A 26,206-nucleotide genomic window follows, 5' to 3' on the forward strand; every position below is an offset into this window, starting at 1 on the left:
TCAAAGTAAGGAATAGTATGCACAGAGTCCAAGGGTTCCCCTTAGAGGTAAGATAGTGGCAAAAAGAGATAATACTAATGCTCTATTTTGTGGTAGTGTGGTCGAGCAGTAGGCTTATCCAAGGAGTAGTGTTAAGCATTTGTTGTACATACACACAGGCAATAAATGAGGAACACACACTCAGAGACAAATCCAGCCAATAGGTTTTGTTATAGAAAAATATATTTTCTTAGTTTATTTTAAGAACCACAGGTTCAAATTGTACATGTAATATCTCATTTGAAAGGTATTGCAGGTAAGTACTTTAGGAACTTTGACTCATTTCATTAGCATGTATACTTTTCACATAAAACACAATAAGCTGTTTTAAAAGTGGACACTTAGTGCAATTTTCACAGTTCCTGGGGGAGGTAAGTTTTTGTTAGTTTTCACAGGTAAGTAAGTCACTTACAGGTTTCAGTTTTTGGTCCAAGGTAGCCCACCGTTGGGGGTTCAGAGCAACCCCAAAGTCACCACACCAGCAGCTCAGGGCCGGTCAGGTGCAGAGGTCAAAGAGGTGCCCAAAACGCATAGGCTGCAATGGAGAGAAGGGGGTGCCCTGGTTCCGGTCTGCCAGCAGGTAAGTACCCGCGTCTTCGGAGGGCAGACCAGGGGGGTTTTGTAGGGCACCGGGGGGGACACAAGTTCACACAAAAAGTACACCCTCAGCGACACTGGGGCGGCCGGGTGCAGTGTAGAAACAAGCGTTGGGTTTTCAATGGAAATCAATGAGAGATCAAGGGATCTCTTCAGCGTTGCAGGCAGGCAAGGGGGGGGCTCCTCGGGGTAGCCCCCACCTGGGCAAGGGAGAGGGCTTCCTGGGGGTCACTCCTGCACAGGAGTTCCGTTCCTTTAGGTGCTGGGGGCTGCGGGTGCAGGGTCTTTTCCAGCCGTCGGGAAATGGAGTTCAGGCAGTCGCGGTCAGGGGGAGCCTCGGGATTCCCTCTGCAGGCGTCGCTGTGGGGGCTCAGGGGGGACAACTTTGGTAACTCACGGACTCGGAGTCGCCGGAGGGTCCTCCCTGAGGTGTTGGTTCTCCACCAGTCGAGTCGGGGTCACCGGGTGCAGTGTTGCAAGTCTCACGCTTCTTGCGGGCAGTTGCAGGGGTCTTTAAATCTGCTCCTTGAAACAAAGTCGCAGTTCTTTTGGAGCAGTGCCGCTGTCCTCGGGAGTTTCTTGGTCTCTTGGAAGCAGGGCAGTCCTCTGAGGATTCAGAGGTCGCTGGTCCTGGAGAAAGCGTAGCTGGAGCAGGGTTCTTTAGAAGGCAGGAGACAGGCCGGTAGGACTGGGGCCAAAGCAGTTGGTGTCTTCTTTCTTCTTCTGCAGGGGTTTTCAGCTCAGCAGTCTTCTTCTTCAGTAAGTTGCAGGAATCTAAATTCTTAGGTTCAGGGAAGCCCTTAAATACTAAATTTAAGGGCGTGTTTAGGTCTGGGGGGTTAGTAGCCAATGGCTACTAGCCCTGAGGGTGGGTACACCCTCTTTGTGCCTCCTCCCAAGGGGAGGGGGTCACATTCCTATCCCTATTGGGGGAATCCTCCTTCTACAAGATGGAGGATTTCTAAAAGTCAGAGTCACCTCAGCTCAGGACACCTTAGGGGCTGTCCTGACTGGCCAGTGACTCCTCCTTGTTTTTCTCATTATCTCTCCTGGACTTGCCGCCAAAAGTGGGGGCTGTGTCCAGGGGTCGGGCATCTCCACTTGCTGGAGTGCCCTGGGGCATTGTAACACGAAGCTTGAGCCTTTGAAGCTCACTGCTAGGTGTTACAGTTCCTGCAGGGGGGAGGTGTGAAGCACCTCCACCCAGAGCAGGCTTTGTTTCTGTCCTCAGAGAGCACAAAGGCTCTCACCGCATGAGGTCAGACACTCGTCTCTCAGCAGCAGGCTGGCACAGACCAGTCAGTCCTGCACTGAACAATTGGGTAAAATACAGGGGGTATCTCTAAGATGCCCTCTGTGTGCATTTTTTAATAAATCCAACACTGGCATCAGTGTGGGTTTATTATTCTGAGAAGTTTGATACTAAACTTCCCAGTATTCAGTGTAGCCATTATGGAGCTGTGGAGTTCGTTTTTGACAGACTCCCAGACCATATATTCTTATGGCTACCCTGCACTTACAATGTCTAAGGTTTTGCTTAGACACTGTAGGGGCATAATGCTCATGCACCTATGCCCTCACCTGTGGTATAGTGCACCCTGCCTTAGGGCTGTAAGGCCTGCTAGAGGGGTGACTTACCTATGCCACAGGCAGTGTGAGGTTGGCATGGCACCCTGAGGGGAGTGCCATGTCGACTTACTCGTTTTGTCCTCACCAGCACACACAAGCTGGCAAGCAGTGTGTCTGTGCTGAGTGAGGGGTCCCTAGGGTGGCATAAGACATGCTGCAGCTCTTAGAGACCTTCCCTGGCATCAGGGCCCTTGGTTCCAGGGGTACCAGTTACAAGGGACTTACCTGGGTGCCAGGGTTGTGCCAATTGTGGAAACAACTGTACATTTTAGGTGAAAGAACACTGGTGCTGGGGCCTGGTTAGCAGGGTCCCAGCACACTTCTCATTCAAGCCAGCATCAGTATCAGGCAAAAAGTGGGGGGTAACTGCAACAGGGAGCCATTTCTTTACAAATGGGAAGCCCACAAAATGGGTGTTAAATTGTTACTAATGAGGTGCAGCCAATACCCATATAATGTTACCAAATGTAAAAATTATAAAATAATGAAGTAATACCATTACAAAATCTGCCACATTATGCTGCATAATTTGCCTTTCCATGTGCATAATTTATTCAACTTGCTGCATAATCTGGCCCTCTCCTGCTGTATAATTCTAGAGGCCCTAGTTATGAGTAGATGATAAATGTATAGATGATGGGTATGTGTGTGGAATATGGGTGGGTTGAATGCATCTGTGTTGTTTGCATGTTCAGTGGATGGATGTTTAAACTGCTCCATTCTTTGTCCACACACATCTGAAACCCGTTGCTCCAAAATGTGGGCCAGGCACTAAATCACAAACTTAAACTAAACTAATTCAGTTAATACTGTCCACCATGTACTAAAACCTTAACAAAGACAGATAGATTTGGCATAGGTGATCTGCATATTTTAGCAACCAAAAGTATTGTGCCTAGCCCAAACAGTTCTTAAGTTACTAAAAATGCAATGACACGTGTTGCTGCTCAGTGGAAGGCCCTTTGCTAAGCTGGACTGGTCACCTTTCTTTTGTTTATTTAAAACAAAGGAAAATCACAAGCACCAACCTATTTCCTTAAATCCCCTCCAAGAGTAATCCAACCATGCCTCTGCACTCCTTTAAGCAAATATCGCAAAGTGAATTTATGGATTTGGTCTATGCAAGCAGGCCTTCTGGCTGCCCTTCTGACCCTTGTCCAACACACATTTTTAAGAACATTCCTTTATCGATCTCTGCTGCCACTCCTCTAAGAAGTATCATTAATAATTATTTAACTACTGGAACCTTTCCTGAAGACCTTAGAAAGGCATACATATGCCCATTATTAAAGCAAACATCCCTGGACCAAATACATTCAACAAAGAAAGATTGGCTCCCCTCCTTAAAACACCACTATACACGAAAAAGATAATAGATGGTACATCCTTCTCTGTTCAAGTGGCCAAACTATGGAATTCATTATCCCCAAATATAAGATTCACGGAAAACTATCTTACCTTCAGAAGACTACTCAAGAGTTGGTTCTTACTTTCATAACCACCATATCCAAACAGCAATGGACTGCATATGCCTGTTTTGGTAAACATTTATAATCTGATTGTTTATATATCTAGATATGCGTGTTTCTTTAGGAAATATGTATAATATGTATAATTAGTATTTTAGAATAACAAAATATATACATACTCTCTAAGCCTGTTTAACAAATGTATATTTTATTCATGGTTAAATGTGTGCATGCTTCTGTGTGTGTATGTATATATGTGTGTGTGTGTGCATATATTTCTATATAAGTTTGTATATATTGTATGTATGTGTTTGTGTGTGCCTGTTAATTTCTGGGACTTCTGCATCCACAAGGCATTGGGGGCTGAGGAGGAGCCTTGTCAACTCACACCTTGCCTGTGTTCAAATGCTACAAAAGCGCGCTTCTACACCCGCGGCTCTATACTCGTCTGTTAAAATCTGGGTCTTCTGCATCCACAAGGCATTGGGGGCTGAGGAGGAGCCTTGTCACCTCACCTGGCCTGTGTTCAAGTGCTATAAAAGTGTGCTTCGACACCCACGGCGCGGGTCCAGCACGGGCAAGGGCAGGCCTGCCCTGCACCCATCAGTGCCAGGAAGAGGCAGGGCAGGGCCCCTTTGGCTCTTGCTCTTGCATATTTGAGCCTTTATAAGTTTTCCTGGAGGCTGAAATTCCTTGTACCAAAAACTTGATTTGGAAACTAAGTATCGTCTTTGGAACCAAGTCACAATTATTTATACGCTGTTCTCTCCATTGGCCCTAATTTCCCTGGTAACACGGGGAAGAGGAAAGCTTGTTCCAGTCCCTTGGCTAATGGTAAAAGTAAAAGGGCAGCACAGCATATAGCGGGGAACTGTGTTATTGAAGAGATTGACAGCCTCATAGAGGAGGTTGAGACTATCTTTGTGAAAGGGAAGAAGTCGCCTAGTGACATTAGCGCTCTAAAAATTGCGGCCATTTTTAAAAAAAGGTCATAGACTTAGGCTACGAACAGATGGTTACAAGGTTAGTAACATTTTCCATAGTAACCTTGGTGAAATGACATTAAATTAAATCCAAGGATAAAAGCATCATTATTGAATAGAAGTAAATCTATATGTGGTCTTAAAGGACATACTACTCAGTCTTTATTTCTTCCTTCCTTTCCTGAAAGATTGGTGGTGTCGGCATCTCTAACTAGGACTAATCTCTACACGTTTCCTGCATCTCCCCTGATTGGGAGTCAAAAAGTTAGGAGACGTTTGTGAAACGAGTCTTCTCATCCACCATCCTGCCACTTTGATCAGTGAACACCAGGTGCTTTCTGGGGCACTATTCCCACGGTTTTGGAATTTGGTATCTGAAGTCCTCCGAGGGGTCTCTGAAGATCTTGGACCTTTCCTTATTCATGCCATACAGGATGGTTGTGACATAGCCAAGTTCACTCTTTGTTGCGACTTAGACACCACAGATTCCATCGGGCGGGCCATTGGCACTAGTGTCGTCATTCGCCACCAGGCTTGGTTGCGGTTCATCATTTTTTCAGGCAATTTTCAGTCATCCCTCATGGTCATGCCATTGAACAGGACTCGCTTGTCAGGGGTCAAGGCAGACTCTGTTCTTGGATGATTAATGGAGAGCAGAGCCATGGCACTCGCCATGGGCTTGTCTGCCCCACCTGGCCAACTGCATCATCGCTACCTCTGCTGTTGTGGCTTTCGCAAAGGAACCCCATACCGCCAGCCAATCAAACCTCTACAAGGGACTCAGAAGTTTTGTAGTTGAGGCCGTGATGACCACCTTCCCCCCAGTCAAGGGCAATGGGCCTCCCATGCCACTATCCCCCCCGGCAGCTTCACCTGCCAAACCCCTTTAGTGCGCCCTGAGTGGAACACACCCAGTGGGACTTTTAACCTTTCTTGCCAGCTGGCAGGCAATAACATCAGACTGGTGAGACCTGAAAATTGTTCAGAAGGGCTATGCCTTACCCTTCCTTTCCACTCTGCCGCATCTCCAACTGCCCGCGCCGACTTCCCCTCCCCTTGCCCAGTGCCAGACGGGGGACCATCTTCCAATTTTTAAGCAGGTAGTACAAGCCCTTTTGGACAAAGGTGCTATCAAGAGGCTGCCCACACCAGAAGTACGGCATGCTTATTACTCTCACTAGCTCTAGAGCCAAGACAAGATGTAGGCCTCCGTCCTGTTTTAGACCTGCGGCCTCACAATGGCTTCCTCTAGAACTAAAAATTGAAAATGCTCTTATTGGCCCGGGTCTTATCTGCCTTCGAATCTGGAGACCGGATGGTGGCATTGGACCTACAGGACGCCTGTTTCCATATACCCGCCCTGTAAGCCCATCAGCGATACCTGTGGTTCATGATGGGATAGGAGCATTTTCAGTTGGTTGGTCTCCCCTTTGCCACCACTGTCATCACTTTTGTTAACATCCAAAGGGCATGGGTGAGACCAGTCTTCCCCTACCTCGACTACTGGCTGTTGAAGGCAGGTTAGCCTCAGGGAGTTGTCCACTACTCCCATGCTATGGCTAGCCTGCTGTCATCTTTGGGGTTCACTATCAATGTGCCGAAGTTGCACTTGATTCCAAAGACTCTCCCTTTCATCAGAACCGTTCAGGGCACTGTTCAGTTTCGGCCTTTTCCCCTGGAAGACAGTCCAGGGCATTCAGCCTATGATCCTGATCTTTCCGCCTCAGTCCTGGATTTCAATGAGTTTGACTCCGAGGCTTCTGGGACTGGACTCCGAGGCTTCTGGGACTGGTGGTCTCCTGCATCGCTCTGATCGAGCAAGCTAGTGGTATATGCGGGATCTGCAGTAGGATCTGAAGTCTTTGTGGACCAAACATCAAGGGGACCTCTCCGACCATTTTCAGATTTTGGAGGAGACTTAATGATCTGTAGTAGTGGTTATTGGACTGTGATTGGGTCAGTAACAGACCCCTCTCCCATCCCCATGCACTGCTGCGTGTGGTGGCCAGTGCATCACTTCTGGGTTGGGGGAGGCTATCTGTGAAACGTACAGCTCAGAAGTCTCTGGTCTCTAGCAGTGTCTTGGCTCCATATCCACCTTCTGGAGCTGAGGACCATCGACTTGCCATTGAAAGCTTTCCTTCCATCCATCAAGGGAAGGCTGGTAGAGGTGCTCACGGACAACACCATTGCCATGTAGTATTGCATCCAGCAGAGTGGGGTGGGGTCAGGGACCCTGTGCCAGGAGGCACTGAGCCTGTGGAAATGGCTGGACCACCAATGAATTTTCCTGGTTGTGAACCACTTGGCAGGATCATTGAATGCCAGGGTGCAAGTACTGCGTAGTGGATCACAAGTGGTAGTTACTTCCGGAGGTGGAGCAAGGTCTCTTCCACGAATGGGGAGAACCTTGGCTCAATCTGTTTGCCACCACAGAGAACACACAATGTCAGCACTTCTGCGCATTGGAGGTTCCAAGGTAGGTCTCTTGCTCATAGACATGGCCTGCCGATACCACTTGTGCTCCAAGTTTTCAAGAAGATCAGAACCCACCAAACCCAAGTTATCCTAGTGGCCTTGGATTGGGCACGGAGAATATAGTATCCAGAACTACTAGGCTTAAGCATCTGTCTTCCAATAAGGTCGCCTCTCGGGAGGACCTTCTGTCAGCAACAGGGCACGGTTCTGCACCCAGGCCTTTGCAACCTCCACCTTCATGCTTGGAGATTGAGCGGCGACATCTGAATACTTCAATCATTCTAAAGAGGTGAGGGATGTCATCTTGGTAACCAGGCATCCCTTGACAAAAAACCTGCATGTCTGTCAGTGGCACAAAGTTGTGGCTTGTTGCGGTGCTCAGCAGATAGATCCCCACCAAACGACATAATCTGACGTTTTATTGTTGGTTTCATCCCTAGCTCAGTAAGGCTTTTCTCTGTATAAAGTTAAAGGGTACCTCTACGGAAGAAGAGAGACTCCATCTCTTGGACCCCAAGAGGGTGCTGAGCTTTTACATAGACCATACCAAAGAACCCTGGGTGGACGATCAGCTGTTTGGAGTGTTCTTTGGCGTGAAAAAAGGCACCGCCGAGCATAAGAGAACTATCTCCAGCTAGATCGTGCTCTGCATTAAGATCTGCTCTACAGTAGCTAAAAAGCAACCTCCGCAAGTTCTGTGTGCTTAGTCTACCAGAGCCAAAGCTGCTACCACTCTGTTGGCGAGTCGTTGTCCTGGGTTTTTGCCAGACAGCTATATGCTTTCTTTTGTTCACAAAGCACTATTGTCTGGAGAGTCTGGTGTCCTGAGAGGTGCATGTTGCCCGATCGGTCTTGCAAGACTTTCTGGTTTGAGTCCAGCCATTGACCCACCTCCAAATAGGTACTCTTCTGGTGTCTATTCAACAGGAGAGGAATCTGCAGCTAGAAACCTATATTAGAAGAACAAGTTACTTAACTTCAGTAATGCCTTTCTGGTAGAGACTCTTACCTAGCTACACATTCCTCGCCAACCCTCCCATTCTTCCCATATTGTGATTGAACTCTACCCATTAATATGATCCAGAGTTTAGGAATCTACATGCTGGTCACAACCAATTTGCTATTGAGGCTCTGCTTCTGAGGATGTAGACAGTCTTGAAAAAACTGATGTCAATGTGCAGGAGTGGCACCCATATAGGCTCCACAAGTTGTTTCTGGAGCGTAAAGCGTCGGTGTAGAGCTACACTGTGCTATCTACTAGCGTGCAGAGGTACTGGTGAAATGTTTCCAGACCCAGTCTGACCCCCGGAAATATTCAAATGATGAGGAATCTGTGACTAAATAGTCTCCATATTTTCACATTATTGCTTTAAGATTTGACATTGTTACAGCTCATCCACCTGTGACCAGAGTAACCCTTCTGTTAATTTGTATGTATGTAGCATATGCTGTATGCGATAAGAAAACATTTCACTTCAAAATAACTCATGAATAACTTATTAATAAACCTGCATTTTCACATGTAGTACTACACTGCAAAGGTTAAATTCCACGTTATTAGCAGAGCAGTGCACAATTCATTTGAAAACATTTGTTGTCTCGTTGTTTTGACAGTACTGGCAATGAGGTGGTATTTTGGTGCTACATAAAATCCAAAATAAACAAATGAATTATTGAAAATTACTGTGCCCATTCTTAGAAGGCCTATATAACTTGATTTTGACCCACTACATTCTTTAAACCTATGTGACTCTGGTTTTGTTTAAAGATATTTGCTTATGACCTTAGCCAGCTATTGAGATCCACTGACTAATTTGCTACTCTTTGCTATTGTTAAAATAATAGTGGTTCATCGTGAGCCACCTAAAGCTTTCTGAATCCTGGTTCCTCCTCACACTCACCGGTAGCAGTATATAGCATGTTACAATCAGCACTTGTTCCGCTGTGGGTATAGATATAATAAAGTTTAGTCGACGGTATGTTTTGCTACCCCTGGGAGCGTAATCGGGAAAATGACTGACTGCTCATATGCTCACACGACAATGCTACCCATTGTAAGTATCATAAATCATTATTTATTCCCACATAGCAACTCAACGAATGGAGCGTCGGAAGCCATCAATGCCATTAAAAAGTAAATATGATATCTCTTGTGCACGGTGACGGGCTGTTGCTTCTTAGGCACTAACATTTTTACAGCAGCATGCTGGGAACCTCTGGACTGTCCTAATAGGTGGCACTGTGGTTTGCAGGATCTTTACCTTCTCCCCATGGCTCTGCATTCACACAGGTGTCTGCTCTTACTATGTTTTCCGGGTGCCCTGCTTTATTTGCTCTAGAAAACGTGAACATTGTTACTGTTGAAAAGGATTTCTGCGTGCTTTGTTCTTGTGCTTGCTTTATGGGGTCCTGATGTTATCTGCTCAATTCTTTGAACCCCTGTTGCTATTTAGTACTTCTTTTAACCCCAGTCTTGTGTTCTGCAATTCAGTGGAAGGGTTTGAATATCATGATGCATTTGCTTCTTAGTACTTGTGAAAAGACAGTGATTATGTGGTTTATCATTTCGAAGTAGCCCCCTCTGTTAGCGGATGGTTTCACTCTTTGTGTTTTGAGCTATGTCATGAAATGCTACAAATGTATATTTTCACCAAAACAAATTACGGGGGATGTTTAGTTAGGTTCACGTTTTATCCACACAAAACCATAGAAATTCAGCAGTTATACTTATGTGAAGAAACTATAACTCGTGGCCACAAGTTACTTAACAGCACAAATTTTTGTTTCTTCAGATAACTATAACTACATTACAACTATAACTGCTGAATTTCTATGGTTTTGTGTGGGTAAAACATAAACTTAACTATAACGTCCCTGTAATCTTTTTTCAGTGAATGTCTTCTTTTCAACGTAAAGTAATATATAATTACCATATGTTAATACAACCACCGCTGAAAGTGGATAAGGGATATCAACCCCCACACCCATGCAGTCAATCCCACACGGCACACAGTCTTTGGCCATGTGCGACGGGGATTTGGTGTGTGAGTAGAGGTTTGTTTACATTGCTTTTCGGATCCGCTGATCTATCGCTGTTTTGCACTGGGGGCCACGCTGACCCACAGACCGGCCCAAAAAACATTTTGGGCCAATTTGTGCCCTTGAGGGGTCCTTCAGGAAACCCTCCATGTGTTGTATGGGATCAGGATACCTGTATCCTGACCCCTGTTTGTGTTTTTACATTTTACTTTTCCCTCCCTCAGGCCAAATAACAAAGAAAATGACAGACGCAACTTTCCTGCCAGCCAATCAGGACCTTGCTTTTCGCCCAGATCCGCAGATCCTCAGAGAATGTATCTGTGGTTGTTCTAAGGCCCCGATATCTTTAATAACTCCAAAACTACTGAACTGCTGTACACAAAATGGCAGAAAGCTAGATCTTGGTCTAGAAAGATCTCTTTTTGTTAAATTTGGTGTAAATCCATTCAGGGTTTGACCGGTAGTCGTGTTCAAAAACTGCAAAATCCTCATAGACTTCGCATGGGGGAAAAGCGTCTTGCCCCCCACCACCCTTTTCTCAGCCCCTGCTTGATGAATCACCCCAAAGTTCCACTTTTTGAAAATTAAGTGAAGATTCGTCAAAAGTGACAAAGTTATAGTAAAACAAAAAATGCTTTGTCTATGGGAAACGTGGGTCCTGAATATAACCACCTACTGGTAATTGAGTTGTAAACAAAAAAAACATATGCACTCCTATACACTGCAGTATTGACCTTTAACCCACACATTTCAGTTTGCAGATCAGTACGGTCACACCTTTATTCTCGGAGACCCTGACTTCAGCAAAGTATAAAAACACAGTCTCTAAAATAAGCCTTGATGGTGTGTGGTACAATCTCAGCCCAGGGTAGCTTACTTTATTTTTTGTTTAGCGCTTCCTGCACCAACTCATTCAGTTGGACCATCACCTTTGGATCCCAGCATACTTTGCTATTTATTCAGACAATGTTTGTCTTTTATCCACCTTAGAAACCATGGTACTTGCACAGCTAACTAAGCTCCCTTGAGAGGATGCAATTTTGCCCTCATTGGTTTACCCATCTGACCCTTTTTTTGGTTGCGACTCAAGCTGGTAATGAATCGACAAAGAACCAGACTGCAGTAAATCTAACTAAAAACACCTCACCTGGAAATTGCACCACATGATCATTCTACACATGCATCTCTTTTCATGTACTGACTTTTGTCAAACAGAGTTGCTCTAAAGTAGTCCACCACAAGGATCACTGGTTACGTCTCAGATGCAGTGTGGGAAGACAAAGATTTGGGGCTAGGTAGCTATAAGAACCAAGCAGTGCCTCACTGGCAAGATACTGTAGAAAGAAACTCCATGGAAACAAAAATAAATATTAACACATTTTAGTAAGTTCATATAGGAAAGCAAAATGTTGCTATGGGATGATTATCTAGAGACGGGGACCAAGGAATTCTTGTTTAGTCCATTTTTGATTAATTCAAAGAGGGATTGTACAGCGTGCACAATCAAACATTGGAAATGTTAGGACTTCACTTGGTAGCAGAGGTTTCAAACTAGGTCAGGCTCCAAGTGCTCTGGACAGGTTGTTGTCTGATGAGTATTAATCAAATGGGTTCCCATCACCAGTTAGGGCCTAGCCGCTTAGTGGTAGTTGCTGTTGACATAGCTGAAGCTTCAAAAGTTTACAAAGGATGTTGAAGGTAATGTGTTGGCTAGCAACAGAAACAATGGATTCAGGATGCAGAAATATCTCCTCGTTAAAGTATTAACAGAGTCGTTTTGATAGCAAAGGAAGACACTTGGACTAAGCTGTTGTTGCGATACCTCTTTTGCGACCACACCAGGGACTGAACCAAATCCAGCCTCTGAAATTAGGTCTATGTTCCCAAAAACAGGCATGGCATATTGGAAATTTGTTTGCTATTAGAGAAACAACCTCTACGTTCTCACCACGTAGAACAGTACCATGCACACTTTTTGAAATTTTAAAAAGAAAAATACTTATTTTTGTGTGTTAGAGGTTTACGTTCTAGTCATTTTAGTACCATGGTATAAGTTTGAGGCGAGCTTGAATCTTTTAATGAGGTTTCTTCTTAAAGTATAACATAGCAGATGTTATCCACAAATTGCAAGAAGGAGTTGGCGATATTTTGGTTGATTAATTTAGTACAAGTTTGAATCTTTTAATTTACTGACAAGGTACACAGGGTGAATGCATGAAGGCAGAAGCATGTGCTCGCCTTCAAGTGTACTGTCTGCTGAACTGATTCTGTGAATTATGACAAACGAAAAGAACATTAGGGGTGTGAAGAGAGAAGGCACAAAAATGCATAGTTCATTTTTTCCTTCCCACTAAAGTGCTGCTGTTAGTTGTAACGTCACTGTTACTGATTAGTGCATCAATTACTACCCAAGTTCCTGCATTTTATCTTGTCATACTAGTTTTTCCTGAGTGGGACCTCTTCCAGCATATCAGCTGAATTCCAGTGAGTGAATAGTGAGCACTTTCTCAAGTGTCTTCTGCTTCCTGTCAGCTCTGCTTCATTAGACGTAAGGGCCCAAGTTTGGATCTAATATGGTGGAAGCTTCTACAGTCCCTGGTGTTTTGATTCAAAGGTCTGCATTTTCAATTCTCACAAGAGCCCCTTGGGTTATAGATCCGTTTTGGGTTATAGATCCATTTTACCAGCAGTCCCAAGATGCTCTGGCGACTGTGTTCAGCTATTATTTTTCAGTGCACTATTTTCCTCCTCTCTGAAGGCTTTCAGAAAGTAGAATTGAGGTTTGTAAAACACTCAAAACATTTTCCTTTGAGAGCCAAAGGCAGGACATTTTTTCATCTTGTTCACTTTGAGAGCCCATTGAATTACACAGAGGGCTGCTTTCATCTTTTATAACGACATCCAGAATGATGTGATTTCAGACAGGCAGGACAAGCACTTTTAGGCTATTGTGGGCGGAGGGGGAGGGTATGTGTCAGGTTTTGCAGCATGACTCTTTTCTGGATTCACAGGCTGTGTATTATTCCGCCATCTAGTGGTTGGGTCTGGAATTTGTACTATTCCTGTATATAAAAAAAAAAAAAATGAAAAATTGTCCCTCTTCCTTTTCTAAGCTTGTTGGTGAATGTCGACAGAACCACCATTTGGTGTCCTTTTGTGACGTCGTTGCACTTCCTCCCCAGTTAGCCACCTTCAGATTCTTTTTTTTCGCCATTGGGTCTGGATGTTTTCGTGGAGATGTCTTGATGGAGAAGACTCCTTTTCAGTTTTGTAAGATTTGCCACCATAAATACGCCCAAAAAGACCAACATCCAGTGTGCAATCTATGCCTTCTTGTCAACCACAGATGTGAGGACTGTCTCGCCTCCACGGTATTTGCACCGAAAACGGTGAGGATGAGGAAAAAACAGATAAAGACACATCATACTCTTCAGAAGCAAAAATAGCCACAATCTTTGAGAGCTCTCAGCCGTTCAAGTGACGACGAGGACAATATTGCCAAGGGCGCCAAAGGAGAAACTTCAGAAGGCGATCAAGACATCGTCAAGATCAAAGAGGAGGTGCCAAAAAAAGAGCCGCAAGGGGGTAAGAGAGCCTCAGACCTGTGTAAAACCTCTTGAGTCGAAAGAAATAAGACCTGCAACACCAAAAGGGACCCTTGGCATCGAAATGCTTGCTGTCCTCAGGTAGAACCCATGAGAGTGAATCCTTTGTAGCCCCCAAGGGGGTTTCTGCTGGAAAAAAAGGTTGGAAAAAACGTGAGTCGTCGAAAAAAGGGAAGACAAAAAACGCGATACCTCCAGTCAAAGCTGTCGATGCACACACGAGCCACCGAAGCGCTCAGCCACAGCAGGCTGCAAAAGGGACATCAACGTTGAAAAGAAAGCATGTTACAACAAGCCCGAAGACCGGGCAATCGAAAGTAAGAAGAATAGGCTTGAGGCCGAAATGGCTGCCCTCATCGAAAAGAAGGAGTTCAACACTCTAAAAGTTTTCAAAATACCTAAAAAAAACTGAGACACCTAAGAACATCTAGAGCCAGAAGTCGAGGAAATGAAACCCCCTCTCACACCTGAGCCTTAAGAAGAGGAAGAGAAAATGTATTATGAGGATGAGGAAGACCTAGGTTATATTCAACCTTCAGAAGGAGAGGATGGGGAGAGTCAATGGGAAGACCTGAAACAAGACTACCCCGAGGAGCATGTCAACTCCTATCCATCAAAACTATCCCCACCAGATGACTTAGGAATGTACAATCTGGTAATAAAAAATGCAGTTGACAAATTCAGGGACCAACTAGAAGAAGATAAACCACAGACTTGTTTCCTCCTAGAAGCACTGCTAATATCACAAACAAAAAATCAATACCTACCCATGCTTCCTAGTGTATTGGACCAGGGCAGGGACGCATTTAAGGAGCCAACGACCTGTAGGGCGGTAAGTCCAAGAACTGAGAAGAAATAAAAGTTCTCCTTGAAGGATCCACCTTACATTAAGTGAACTGTTCCAACACACTCTATAATCACAGCAGCAGCAAGGAAAAATGCAAATGTTCCCTCAACCACAGGACCACCCACCGATAGATCAAGAAAGTGCAGCTCATGGGGCGAAGGATACAATGCAGTGCAGCGAACCAATGGTGCATTGCTAATTCAAATGCTTTCCTAAATATACACTCTCTTCAACACTAGGAGGAATTAGGTGCATTGATGAAACAACTCCCTGATCAATATAAAAAGAGAGCAGCACATCTGATAGATAGTGGGAAAAATATTGCAAATACTTGTTAAAAATCTACCTTGGATGCTGCATATACATCAAGCCGCCAGGTCATGATGGGGATTTTGCTAAGACGGCACTCCTTGTTAAAAATTTCGGGGTTCAAACCAGAGGTTCAGGCAGACAATAAACACACCTTTCAATGGCCAGCAATTATTTAGGAACCAAGTAGATGATTGCTTGAATCAACTTAAAGACAATGAGACTGCAAAATCTATGGGAGCTTTGCAGTTTTGAGGGGGGTTTAGTAGGAGCACCTTGCCATCAAGAACACCAGCCTTCAGAGGTGCCTTTCAGGCCGGAAGTACCCAACAAAACTTCAAGGGAGCACAGAGTCAGCACCCCCACAACAAAACTGGCAGTACCAACAACAAGGGAGGAGTATCTTTAGGGGTAGATCTAGAGCCAGAGGTCATTCAGGAAGAGGGTCAATTAAAGCAAATAAGTGACTGTGCAGCAGCACCAAACAGTACATTAAAAAAAACAGACATCAACAAATCAAAGTTACATCAAAAATTACCAGTAGGTGGAAGAAAACAATTGTTTCTTCTGGAGTGGAGGAAAATAACTTCAGACAAATGGGTCCTAAATATAATAAAACATGGATATTGCACAGAATTAATAACATTTCCACCAGCACGGGGACCAAAAAATAATTAATTATTAGAAGGAAATAAATCGCCTTCTAAAGGAAGTCCAGGAGTTATTAGGAAACCATCTATAGAAAGAGTACCAAAACAAAATATCAACAAGGGAGATTACTCAATGTATTTCCTAATCCCAAAGGTCAACGGCTCCCTTCGCCCAATTGTGGACTTCAGATACATCAACAAATTCAAAAAGACTCAAAACTTCAAAATTACCACTCTACATGAAGTTATACCTCAACTTCAAAAAGGGGATTACATAGCAACTATAGACTTAAAGGATGCCTACTTGCATAACCCAATGAACGCAAAACACAAAGAATGTCGAAGATTTGTAGTTGACAAAAAGCATTATCAATTCAAAGTCCTGGCTATTGGGATAAAATCAGCACCAAGAGTGTTCACAAAGTGTTTAACGGCAGTGGCAGCACACTTTAGAAGAAGGCTGATACATGTATATCCTTACGTAGATTACTAGCTGGTGAGAGCACACTCTTATCAAAAATGCTAACTGGACATTTCAAAGGTGATGAGATCACTACACGTCTAGGTTTCATCACCACAGTCAAAACAGGAGAAGGTGTTTTTGGGAGCAAGATTAACTCCATTCAAGCAAAGCATTCCCCAGCGAGAAGAGGACACAGTCCCTGTTGGAGGAAACTCTCTGTTACCAGAAAGGGCCGGCTCTGACGGAGAGGACGGTCGGGAAATTATTAGGAAAGATGGCATCATGCATTCCTTTAATTCTATATGTAAGACTACATATGAGACCGATCCACGAATGGCTTCAGAATTAATGGTCTCAAGCGAAGGTGAGTTGGGAACATCTAGTGGTTGTCACGTAGAAATTCCAACCAACTCCTACACTAACTATAACCACACTATAACCCCAGATGCCTCACATGTGGGATGGGAAGCTCATCTGGGCTCTCTAAGGATAAGATGGATATGGAACTGTCAGGATGCAGTGCAACACATAAATTGAGCTGAAACTAAAGACTGTTTGCTTAGCCATGAAAGTGTTTCAGTAACACATTCTCGGAAAGACAGTTTTAATTCAGACAGACAACGCAACAGCAGTGTTCTACATCAGCATGCAGAGAGGGGCCCAATCGCCCCTTGTAGGAAGTTGGCTCTGTATGTGCTATTTCAAAGTAAGGAATAGCATGCACAGAGTCCAAGGGTTCCCCTTAGAGGTAAAATAGTGGTAATAATAGATAATACTAATGCTCTATTTTGTGGTAGTGTGGTCGAGCAGTAGGCTTATCCAAGGAGTAGTGTTAAGCATTTGTTGTACATACACATAGACAATAAATGAGGTACACACACTCAGAGACAAATCCAGCCAATAGGTTTTTGTATAGAAAAATATCTTTTCTTAGTTTATTTTAAGAACCACAGGTTCAAATTCTACATGTAATATCTCATTCGAAAGGTATTGCAGGTAAGTACTTTAGGAACTTTAAATCATAAAAATTGCATGTATACTTTTCAAGTTATTGACAAATAGCTGTTTTAAAAGTGGACACTTAGTGCAATTTTCACAGTTCCTGGGGGAGGTAAGTTTTTGTTAGTTTTACCAGGTAAGTAAGACACTTACAGGGTTCAGTTCTTGGTCCAAGGTAGCCCACCGTTGGGGGTTCAGAGCAACCCCAAAGTCACCACACCAGCAGCTCAGGGCCGGTCAGGTGCAGAGTTCAAAGTGGTGCCCAAAACACATAGGCTAGAATGGAGAGAAGGGGGTGCCCCGGTTCCGGTCTGCTTGCAGGTAAGTACCCGCGTCTTCGGAGGGCAGACCAGGGGGGTTTTGTAGGGCACCGGGGGGGACACAAGCCCACACAGAAATTTCACCCTCAGCAGCGCGGGGGCGGCCGGGTGCAGTGTAGAAACAGGCGTCGGGTTCGCAATGTTAGTCTATGAGAGATCTCGGGATCTCTTCAGCGCTGCAGGCAGGCAAGGGGGGGATTCCTCGGGGAAACCTCCACTTGGGCAAGGGAGAGGGACTCCTGGGGGTCACTTCTCCAGTGAAAGTCCGGTCCTTCAGGTCCTGGGGGCTGCGGGTGCAGGGTCTCTCCCAGGCGTCGGGACTTTGGATTCAAAGAGTCGCGGTCAGGGGAAGCCTCGGGATTCCCTCTGCAGGCGGCGCTGTGGGGGCTCAGGGGGGACAGGTTTTGGTACTCACAGTATCAGAGTAGTCCTGGGGTCCCTCCTGAGGTGTTGGATCTCCACCAGCCGAGTCGGGGTCGCCGGGTGCAGTGTTGCAAGTCTCACGCTTCTTGCGGGGAGCTTGCAGGGTTCTTTCAAAGCTGCTGGAAACAAAGTTGCAGCCTTTCTTGGAGCAGGTCCGCTGTCCTCGGGAGTTTCTTGTCTTTTCGAAGCAGGGGCAGTCCTCAGAGGATGTCGAGGTCGCTGGTCCCTTTGGAAGGCGTCGCTGGAGCAGGATCTTTGGAAGGCAGGAGACAGGCCGGTGAGTTTCTGGAGCCAAGGCAGTTGTCGTCTTCTGGTCTTCCTCTGCAGGGGTTTTCAGCTAGGCAGTCCTTCTTCTTGTAGTTGCAGGAATCTAATTTTCTAGGGTTCAGGGTAGCCCTTAAATACTAAATTTAAGGGCGTGTTTAGGTCTGGGGGGTTAGTAGCCAATGGCTACTAGCCCTGAGGGTGGGTACACCCTCTTTGTGCCTCCTCCCAAGGGGAGGGGGTCACAATCCTAACCCTATTGGGGGAATCCTCCATCTGCAAGATGGAGGATTCCTAAAAGTCAGAGTCACCTCAGCTCAGGACACCTTAGGGGCTGTCCTGACTGGCCAGTGACTCCTCCTTGTTGCTTTCTTTGTTCCCTCCAGCCTTGCTGCCAAAAGTGGGGGCCGTGGCCGGAGGGGGCGGGCAACTCCACTAAGCTGGAGTGCCCTGCTGGGCTGTGACAAAGGGGTGAGCCTTTGAGGCTCACCGCCAGGTGTCACAGCTCCTGCCTGGGGGAGGTGTTAGCATCTCCACCCAGTGCAGGCTTTGTTACTGGCCTCAGAGTGACAAAGGCACTCTCCCCATGGGGCCAGCAACATGTCTCTGGTGTGGCAGGCTGCTGGAACTAGTCAGCCTACACAGACAGTCGGTTAAGTTTCAGGGGGCACCTCTAAGGTGCCCTCTGTGGTGTATTTTACAATAAAATGTACACTGGCATCAGTGTGCATTTATTGTGCTGAGAAGTTTGATACCAAACTTCCCAGTTTTCAGTGTAGCCATTATGGTGCTGTGGAGTTCGTGTTTGACAGACTCCCAGACCATATACTCTTATGGCTACCCTGCACTTACAATGTCTAAGGTTTTGTTTAGACACTGTAGGGGCACAGTGCTCATGCACTGGTACCCTCACCTATGGTATAGTGCACCCTGCCTTAGGGCTGTAAGGCCTGCTAGAGGGGTGTCTTACCTATACTGCATAGGCAGTGAGAGGCTGGCATGGCACCCTGAGGGGAGTGCCATGTCGACTTACTCATTTTGTTCTCACTAGCACACACAGGCTTGTAAGCAGTGTGTCTGTGCTGAGTGAGGGGTCTCTAGGGTGGCATAAGACATGCTGCAGCCCTTAGAGACCTTCCTTGGCATCAGGGCCCTTGGTACTAGAAGTACCAGTTACAAGGGACTTATCTGAATGCCAGGGTGTGCCAATTGTGGATACAATGGTACATTTTAGGTGAAGGAACACTGGTGCTGGGGCCTGGTTAGCAGGGTCCCAGCACTCTTCTCAGTCAAGTCAGCATCAGTATCAGGCAAAAAGTGGGGGGTAACTGCAACAGGGAGCCATTTCTTTACACCCCTCCTCTCGAAGTTAGCTCAACAGATCTGGAAATAGGCGATTCAGAAAGACATAGAGATTCAAGTAGGGAAGAAATATTAAGAAGCAGACAAATTGAGCAGGCTGGCTACATGCTCACAAATGAAAGTTGAATCAGAAGGTGCTATACATATTTTCAAGACATGGGGTACACCAACAATAGATCTGTTTGCGACTCTTTGATACGCGAAATGCCAAGACTTGGCATCCAGACTACCACACCAGCAATCCCAGGTGAATGCCCTTTCAATAGATGGGTCAGGGACATTTGCTTATGCTTTTCCACCAATCCCCGTATTACACAGAGTAATCAGTAAGCGCAAGAGGAGCCACATGGCAGTAATTCTAATAGCACTGCAATGTGCGAGGCAAACATGATGCTCAGAGCTGATAGTCAGTTCAAGGGAATTTGCAGTGCCTGCCAAAAAGACAAGATTTGATATCCTTGGAAAAGGGGAAAGTTCTACACCCAGAGACAGAATATTTCAAATTAACAGTGTGGCTCCTGAAGATATAGAATTTGGATATTTGAAACTAGCAAAAGACACACTAGCGTTATTAAAATAATCCATAAAACCTGTAACAAAGAAATGTTATACACCAGAATGGAAAGATTTACATTATGATGTAGGAGGACAAACTTAATTAAAAGGATTACTAAGTAGAAAACAGTTCTGAAATATTTAATGTATCTATTACAAGAAGGGCGTATTTATGCTTGTTTAAGAGTTCATTTAGCTGCTACAGTGGCTTATACAAGGGGTCAAATGGGAAGACGTTTTTTCCATATCTCCAGTGGTGAAACGATTACTAGAAGGAGCCAAAGATGAGCGCCCCCAAGGAGGGTCACAGCCCACACATGAAACTTAAATCTAGTTCTTACTCAACTCATGGGTAAACCAATTTTAGCTGTTACACGAAGCAACTTTGCAATTGTTAACGCTTAGACAGATTTTTAGTTGCAATTACGTCCCTACGTGGAGTAAGTGAGTTGCAGGAGCTCACTTTCAAGAACCCTATTTCGAAATTCACAAAGATAGAATTGTAATGAGAACGGACCCTCATTTCTTACCAAAAGTGGTCTTGCAGTTTCATATTAATCAATCCATTCAAATACCAAGTTTCTTTCAAAATCCAAAAACACATGCGGAAAAAAGATTACATACATTAGATACAAGATGTTGCAGCATGAATTATATTGAAAGAACTAAGGGGGTCATTCTAACTTCGGCGGGCGGCGGAGGCCGCCCACCAAAGTTCCCCCGCCAGAATACCGCAGCGCGGTCAAATGACCGCCGCGGTAATTCTGACTTTCCCGCTGGGCGGGCGGGCGACCGCCAAAAGGCCGCCCGCACGCCCAGCGGGAAAGCACCAGCAACGAGGAAGCCGGCTCCGAATGGAGCCGGCGGAGTTGCTGGTGTGCGACGGGTGCAGTTGCACCCGTCGCGATTTTCAGTGTCTGCCAAGCAGACACTGAAAATCAATGTGGGGCCCCCAGGGGCCCCACGACACCCATTCCCGCCAGCCTGGTTCTGGATTCCGTGGGGCAGCGGGAAACTGCTGGCTTCCCTTTTCTGACCGCGGCTTCACCGCCGCGGTCAGAATAGCCCCAGAAGCACCGCCAGCCTGTTGGCGGTGCTTCCTCCGTCCCCTACCCTGGTGGTCTCGGACCGCCAGGGTAGGAATGACCCCCTAAGCCTTTTTGAAAATCTCAGCAATTGTTACATTCTCAAAAAACCTTTGAGGAAAACCAGTGTCAAGAAACACTATTTAAAGATGGATTGCACAAGAGCACCTTGAGCGCACTCAGCACTTAAGAAAGATGCGACAGTGGTTTTTATGTCGAACACTCCATTACAAGGAATTTGTATGGCAGCAACTTGGGCTTCAGTGCATACCTTTACAAAACATGAGTAAGGAGGCCCAGGAGGGACAAAGGGGGTCATTCTGACCTTGGCGGACGGCGGAGGCCGTCCGCCAAGGTACCGCCGTCAGAACACCGCACCGCGGTCGAAAGACCGCGGCGGTGATTCTGACATTTGCCCTGGGCTGGCGGGCGGCCGCCAAAAGACCGCCCGCCAGCCCAGGGCAAATCAACCTTCCCACTAGGATGCCGGCTCAGAATTGAGCCGGCGGAGTGGGAAGGTGCGACGGGTGCAGTTGCACCCGTCGCGTATTTCAGTGTCTGCTGGGCAGACACTGAAATACTTTTTGGGGCCCTCTTACGGGGGCCCCTGCCGTGCCCATGCCATTGGCATGGGCACGGCAGGGGCCCCCAGGGTCCCCGCGGCACCCCCTACCGCCATCCTGTTCATGGCGGGAGAGCCACCATGAACAGGATGGCGGTAGGGGGGTCAGAATCCCCATGGCGGCGGAGCGCGCTCCGCCGCCATGGAGGATTCAGACGGGCAGCGGAAAGTCGGCGGTACACCGCCGACTTTCCGTTTCTGGCCGCGGCTGAACCGCCGCGGTCAGAATGCCCAGCGGTGCACCGCCAGCCTGTTGGCGGTGCTACCGCCGACCTCCGCCATGGCTGTAATTACCGCCATGGTCAGAATGACCCCCAAAGTGTGTTAAAAAGTTTCAAATCAATATCCATCTTCAACCCAGCCACCGCAATAAGGGGAAAATACTTGAAAATCGATGCACAGCATGTGAATCCAGAAAAGGTTCACACAGCAAAACAAAACGTTTCTTATCTGTAGGTGTACTTTTGCAGCCTGAAGATTTTCTGGTTTCACAAGCGACCCACCCGCCTCCACCAGGAAGGTGGAAGAAGAAGGGAAAAAGAAGAGAAAAAAAAGAATCTGAAGATGGGGAACTGGGGCAGAAACATCCGTAGGAAGTGCTTTTTTTTTTTACAGGAATAGTAGGAAATCTGGACCCAGCCACGAGATGGCAAAATAATGCACAGCATGCACGTCCAAAAAATCTTCAAGCTGCAAAACTACACCTCTGGGTAAGAAACTTTTTGTTACAAAAAATAAAACAAAATAAAATAATAAAAAATAAAGATGCGTGTGCTTGCTCGCACCTGGTCACAGGTCTAATGACCATGAATCTTGTAAGAGCTCATAACCCAAGACTATAATGTTTAGAGAAACTGCCTGGGTAAGCCACAAATGGGAAAAAGGCTATAGAGATTTGCTGCGCTGCTTGGACTTTCCTCTTACAAGAATTTTGGTGTCAAAAGGTCCCTGGTGCCTTGGGAATGCTGAGCAGAACTACGCATGACAGTGTTTTTAGATTGTGTTATTTTTTTAGTTGTTTTTCTTAACTCCCACATTTTGAAGCTAAAATCTCTTAAGAAAATTCAGTTCCACCTTGGGAGTTATGGGCTGCGTTGGTTGATTTTATGTAACATGGCATCTTGGCAAATTAATCTGACTAACTCCTGTGCATGATGGCGGTATACCCACTTCTTCCTGTGGTTTAATGGCATGGATTGTTTTTTGATGTTACAAGATATAAAGCACCCAGTAAGCCTGTTGTTTGTGTTTATATGTATTGCTTTTTTTTTCTTTGCTAAAGCCTGAAAGATGCTGCTGACCAACCAATCCAATGTGAAATCTCGCCGCTCATCTCATATTCTGGAGAAGTAAGTTTTAGTCTGTAGTATGTGGTTGAAGTTCGGCAGACATACCCATGATACTATCTGACTGCAATTTAAACTTGGATAATGGCAACCCAGTTTTATAATTGAGCAATATGCACCTTAATGGTCTTTCTCTTAGGTTTTATTTCTCACTATGAGTTGAGAATGTTTTTATTTTTTTTCAAGTAACACATTCTCTATTGTTTGTTTTAACCAGGATTCCCACATTCGTTTTAATTCTCTTGCACTAGTGGAATGACTTGCTCACCCAATTTGGGAATGAGCCCAATTTGCAAATAATGTATGAGAACATAGATGGAGGAGAATATGTGCCTGAAATGACATGGTTTCTGAAGTCCCCTATTTGAAATTTTGAAGCCAATCTCTCGTTGTTGCTATATTACCTTAAAAAATTCATGATTACTCTATTAAGCTGTTATGGTGATCATGTAAACTGTGAGTGAACAGTGATGGCTTAAAGATCAGACAACCAAATATATTTTAGTTGTATTTGTGCTGGTTGTTGTTTTGCATGTGGCTTTCGTGGTGGCAGGTTGTGATACCTGCTTTTGGGTCGTATGGTTCTAGTTTGTGTATGATGAATGTTATGAGTTGGCCCTATATTCTTCAACGTGTATACTGCAATTTACATTAGACTTATTGATTTGATGTCAGCAGACATGGGGCAGTTAGTAGACTATATTGAGTGTAATTTAATTTTACATTGTGAAAGAGTGGTAGCATTTTAAATGTCATATGCGCTCTTTAATGTCCATCATCACGGTAAATCTAGCGTACAGGTATAACAGCACAGAAGATCCACATGCTCTTGTTGGAGGGTCTGTTCTATACTGTGATATCTGTCTGAATGAGTGAAAGTAATGTGTGCTGTCAATTGGCAGAAAACATCAAGCATGGCAGAATGTTTCTTGCTTGTTGGCAAGTATGTTGTGCACTGAAATATGTTTTTAAACCATGATTCTTGATAGTAGTCGTGCACTGTATTTGAACTTATATGGATGATTCTTTCTTTACAGGTAATACTGTAGATCTCTTAGGATGATTTAAAAGAGAAAGTGTTCCTTTAATCTTTCTTATAATGGACAGGGTTATTGGACATTGTTTCACAATAATTTGGTCAGCCAGAAGAAAGCTGTAATGTTTTATTTTTCAAACAATGGCCGTTTCACTTGAACAAGTGCATGCAAGAAAAGAGTAATGGCAAATGAAGATGGGTGGAGAAGCCGAATTTATTTTTGAAATTTGAACATACACATGAGTAGTAGTATGTGTCAATAGCGATGCTTAAGAGATACATAAGTAATGAATGGGCTTCTTAATCTCGGGGACTACCGCTGCATAGCATTCCGTAGCATTCAGTTGTTTTTATCTCATCTTTGCCATTACAGAAGGAGACAAGCCAGTTTCAAGTAGCACCTCACCAACGCCGGAAATGTTACTTGGGTTGCTTGTGTTCTGTAACACTTAAAATGATCCTTCAGTCTGATTGAGCTGCTCGTTTTTAGAAAAAGCTAGAACAAATTGGTACATTCTCAGAACTTTCATGTGATGGCCTGAGCAGCTAAAAAACAATGAAATTGAATGCTCACAATAGGAATTTAAATGTATAATATTTTTGTCTTTCTGAGCAAATCAAAAAAAAAGTTTCGATTTTATGTGGTTCAGACTTTAGTTAGACAGAAAGGATTAAGAAGTATCATAAGTTAAACCCGTTTGTAAGTATGTTGTAAATTATCTTGGAATTTCCAGCATTGGCTAGATATTTCAACATTCCTGCAGAATAACAAGGAAAAGTTCAGTAATTTATGTTTTAGTTGTTACATTGGACCACTTTTGCTAATTTTGTTTTCCCTTGCCTCCTATTCCTCCTTGCCCTACTTGTTGCTTCTCCTCAGGGACTGGAAAAGCATGTCAAGAATCGTGAATTCCATCCACCCTTATTGATTGATGAACGTGGAATTCATGAGCTGGTGAAGAATGGATTGTGAAGCACCCTGGTTAAAACTCCAGCACACAGCTTCCTCGAGCTGGGAAGAGGATTAAAAGGCCAGCATGCAGCATTCATCAGCTGGTGAAGAACAGGTTGTGGAGCGTTTACAAACTGAACCAGTGCAGTTTATTCACAAGCTGGTGAAGAATGGTTCACAAAGTGTTGGGGTCAAAATGCCAGTATGCTTCGTTCATGTGCTGGTGAAGAACTGCTTCTCAGCTTTGAGGATTAGTATGCCTGTTAGAGAATTTAAGAAACGTGGCAAAGGAAATCAAACTATGGACTACTTAGAATTTTACACCTCTGTCTTATTTATATTCCTTTAAAATTGTATTTTTTTACCCCAAAAAACATAGAAATAGATTTGACCAAATGAAGTGGCGGCAAAGTTCCCGAAACTAAGATTGTACTTTCTTTATATTTATTATGTCCCTATGACATTAATGCTGAAAGCAAACTATTTGCTTTTTTTAAATAAAAAAAACACATGTATATATTAATTATAAACTATTGTACATGTTAGAGATTTTTATGGTACTAGGGAATAATCTTAGAGATTATTGTTCTTTCTCAAGCATGTATCAGTATTTTTTACACGTTTAAATTGTTGCCTGTAATTAAAGGCTCTGTAATACTGCACAGCCAAGAACTGGAGACTTGATTAAATATACGGACATATTTATCTCATTGACAGCTTGTTTGTTTATTTTATTGCACAGTTTATCAGGTTATGGTCCAGGGAAACCCCAATGAATGTAAAATATTCTGTTTGCACACTGCTGTTTGATTTGTTACTGTGCCCCTTCTTTCCCAGCTCAGTGTAGACATTGTGGATACTGAGTTAGAAATGGAGCAGACAAGTGTACAAGTATTCCTTTCTAATTATCTCCATATGAGAATGCGTTTTTTTTAGTGCACGTACCCTTTCTACCTAGGGTAGCAGCTGAAGAAAAGGAAGATTCCAACCCTGATAATGTGTCCAAGCTGGATAGAAGGGATACTTGTCGGGCCACCAAATCAGGATGTACATAAGTTAAATCCCACAACACCACTTCCACTAAGTTAGATGTATTAGGACAGTTCCTGAAGTCAGCAAAGACGCTTTACTCCA

General features: G+C 44.7%; 1 protein-coding gene across 2 annotated transcripts in view; it reads left to right on the forward strand.

Annotated features, from left to right (window-relative positions):
- UAP1 (UDP-N-acetylglucosamine pyrophosphorylase 1) overlaps positions 1 to 25,782 on the forward strand; it is a 185,699-nt gene extending 159,917 nt beyond the window's left edge. Inside the window, exons 9-11 of one of the 2 annotated variants that reach the window (XM_069231098.1) lie at positions 9,285 to 9,329; positions 23,021 to 23,087; positions 25,001 to 25,226. In XM_069231098.1, coding sequence (XP_069087199.1) covers positions 9,285 to 9,329; positions 23,021 to 23,087; positions 25,001 to 25,093 — 205 coding nt within the window. In that variant the 3' untranslated portion in view covers positions 25,094 to 25,226. Of the gene's footprint in view, positions 1 to 9,284; positions 9,330 to 23,020; positions 23,088 to 25,000 lie in introns of both variants that reach the window. The other variant, XM_069231099.1, reaches the window with a different exon arrangement.
- The last annotated feature ends 424 nt before the right edge of the window (positions 25,783 to 26,206 follow it).

This window comes from Pleurodeles waltl, chromosome 4_2, assembly GCF_031143425.1.
Source record: "Pleurodeles waltl isolate 20211129_DDA chromosome 4_2, aPleWal1.hap1.20221129, whole genome shotgun sequence".
Taxonomy (NCBI): Eukaryota; Metazoa; Chordata; class Amphibia; order Caudata; family Salamandridae; genus Pleurodeles; species Pleurodeles waltl.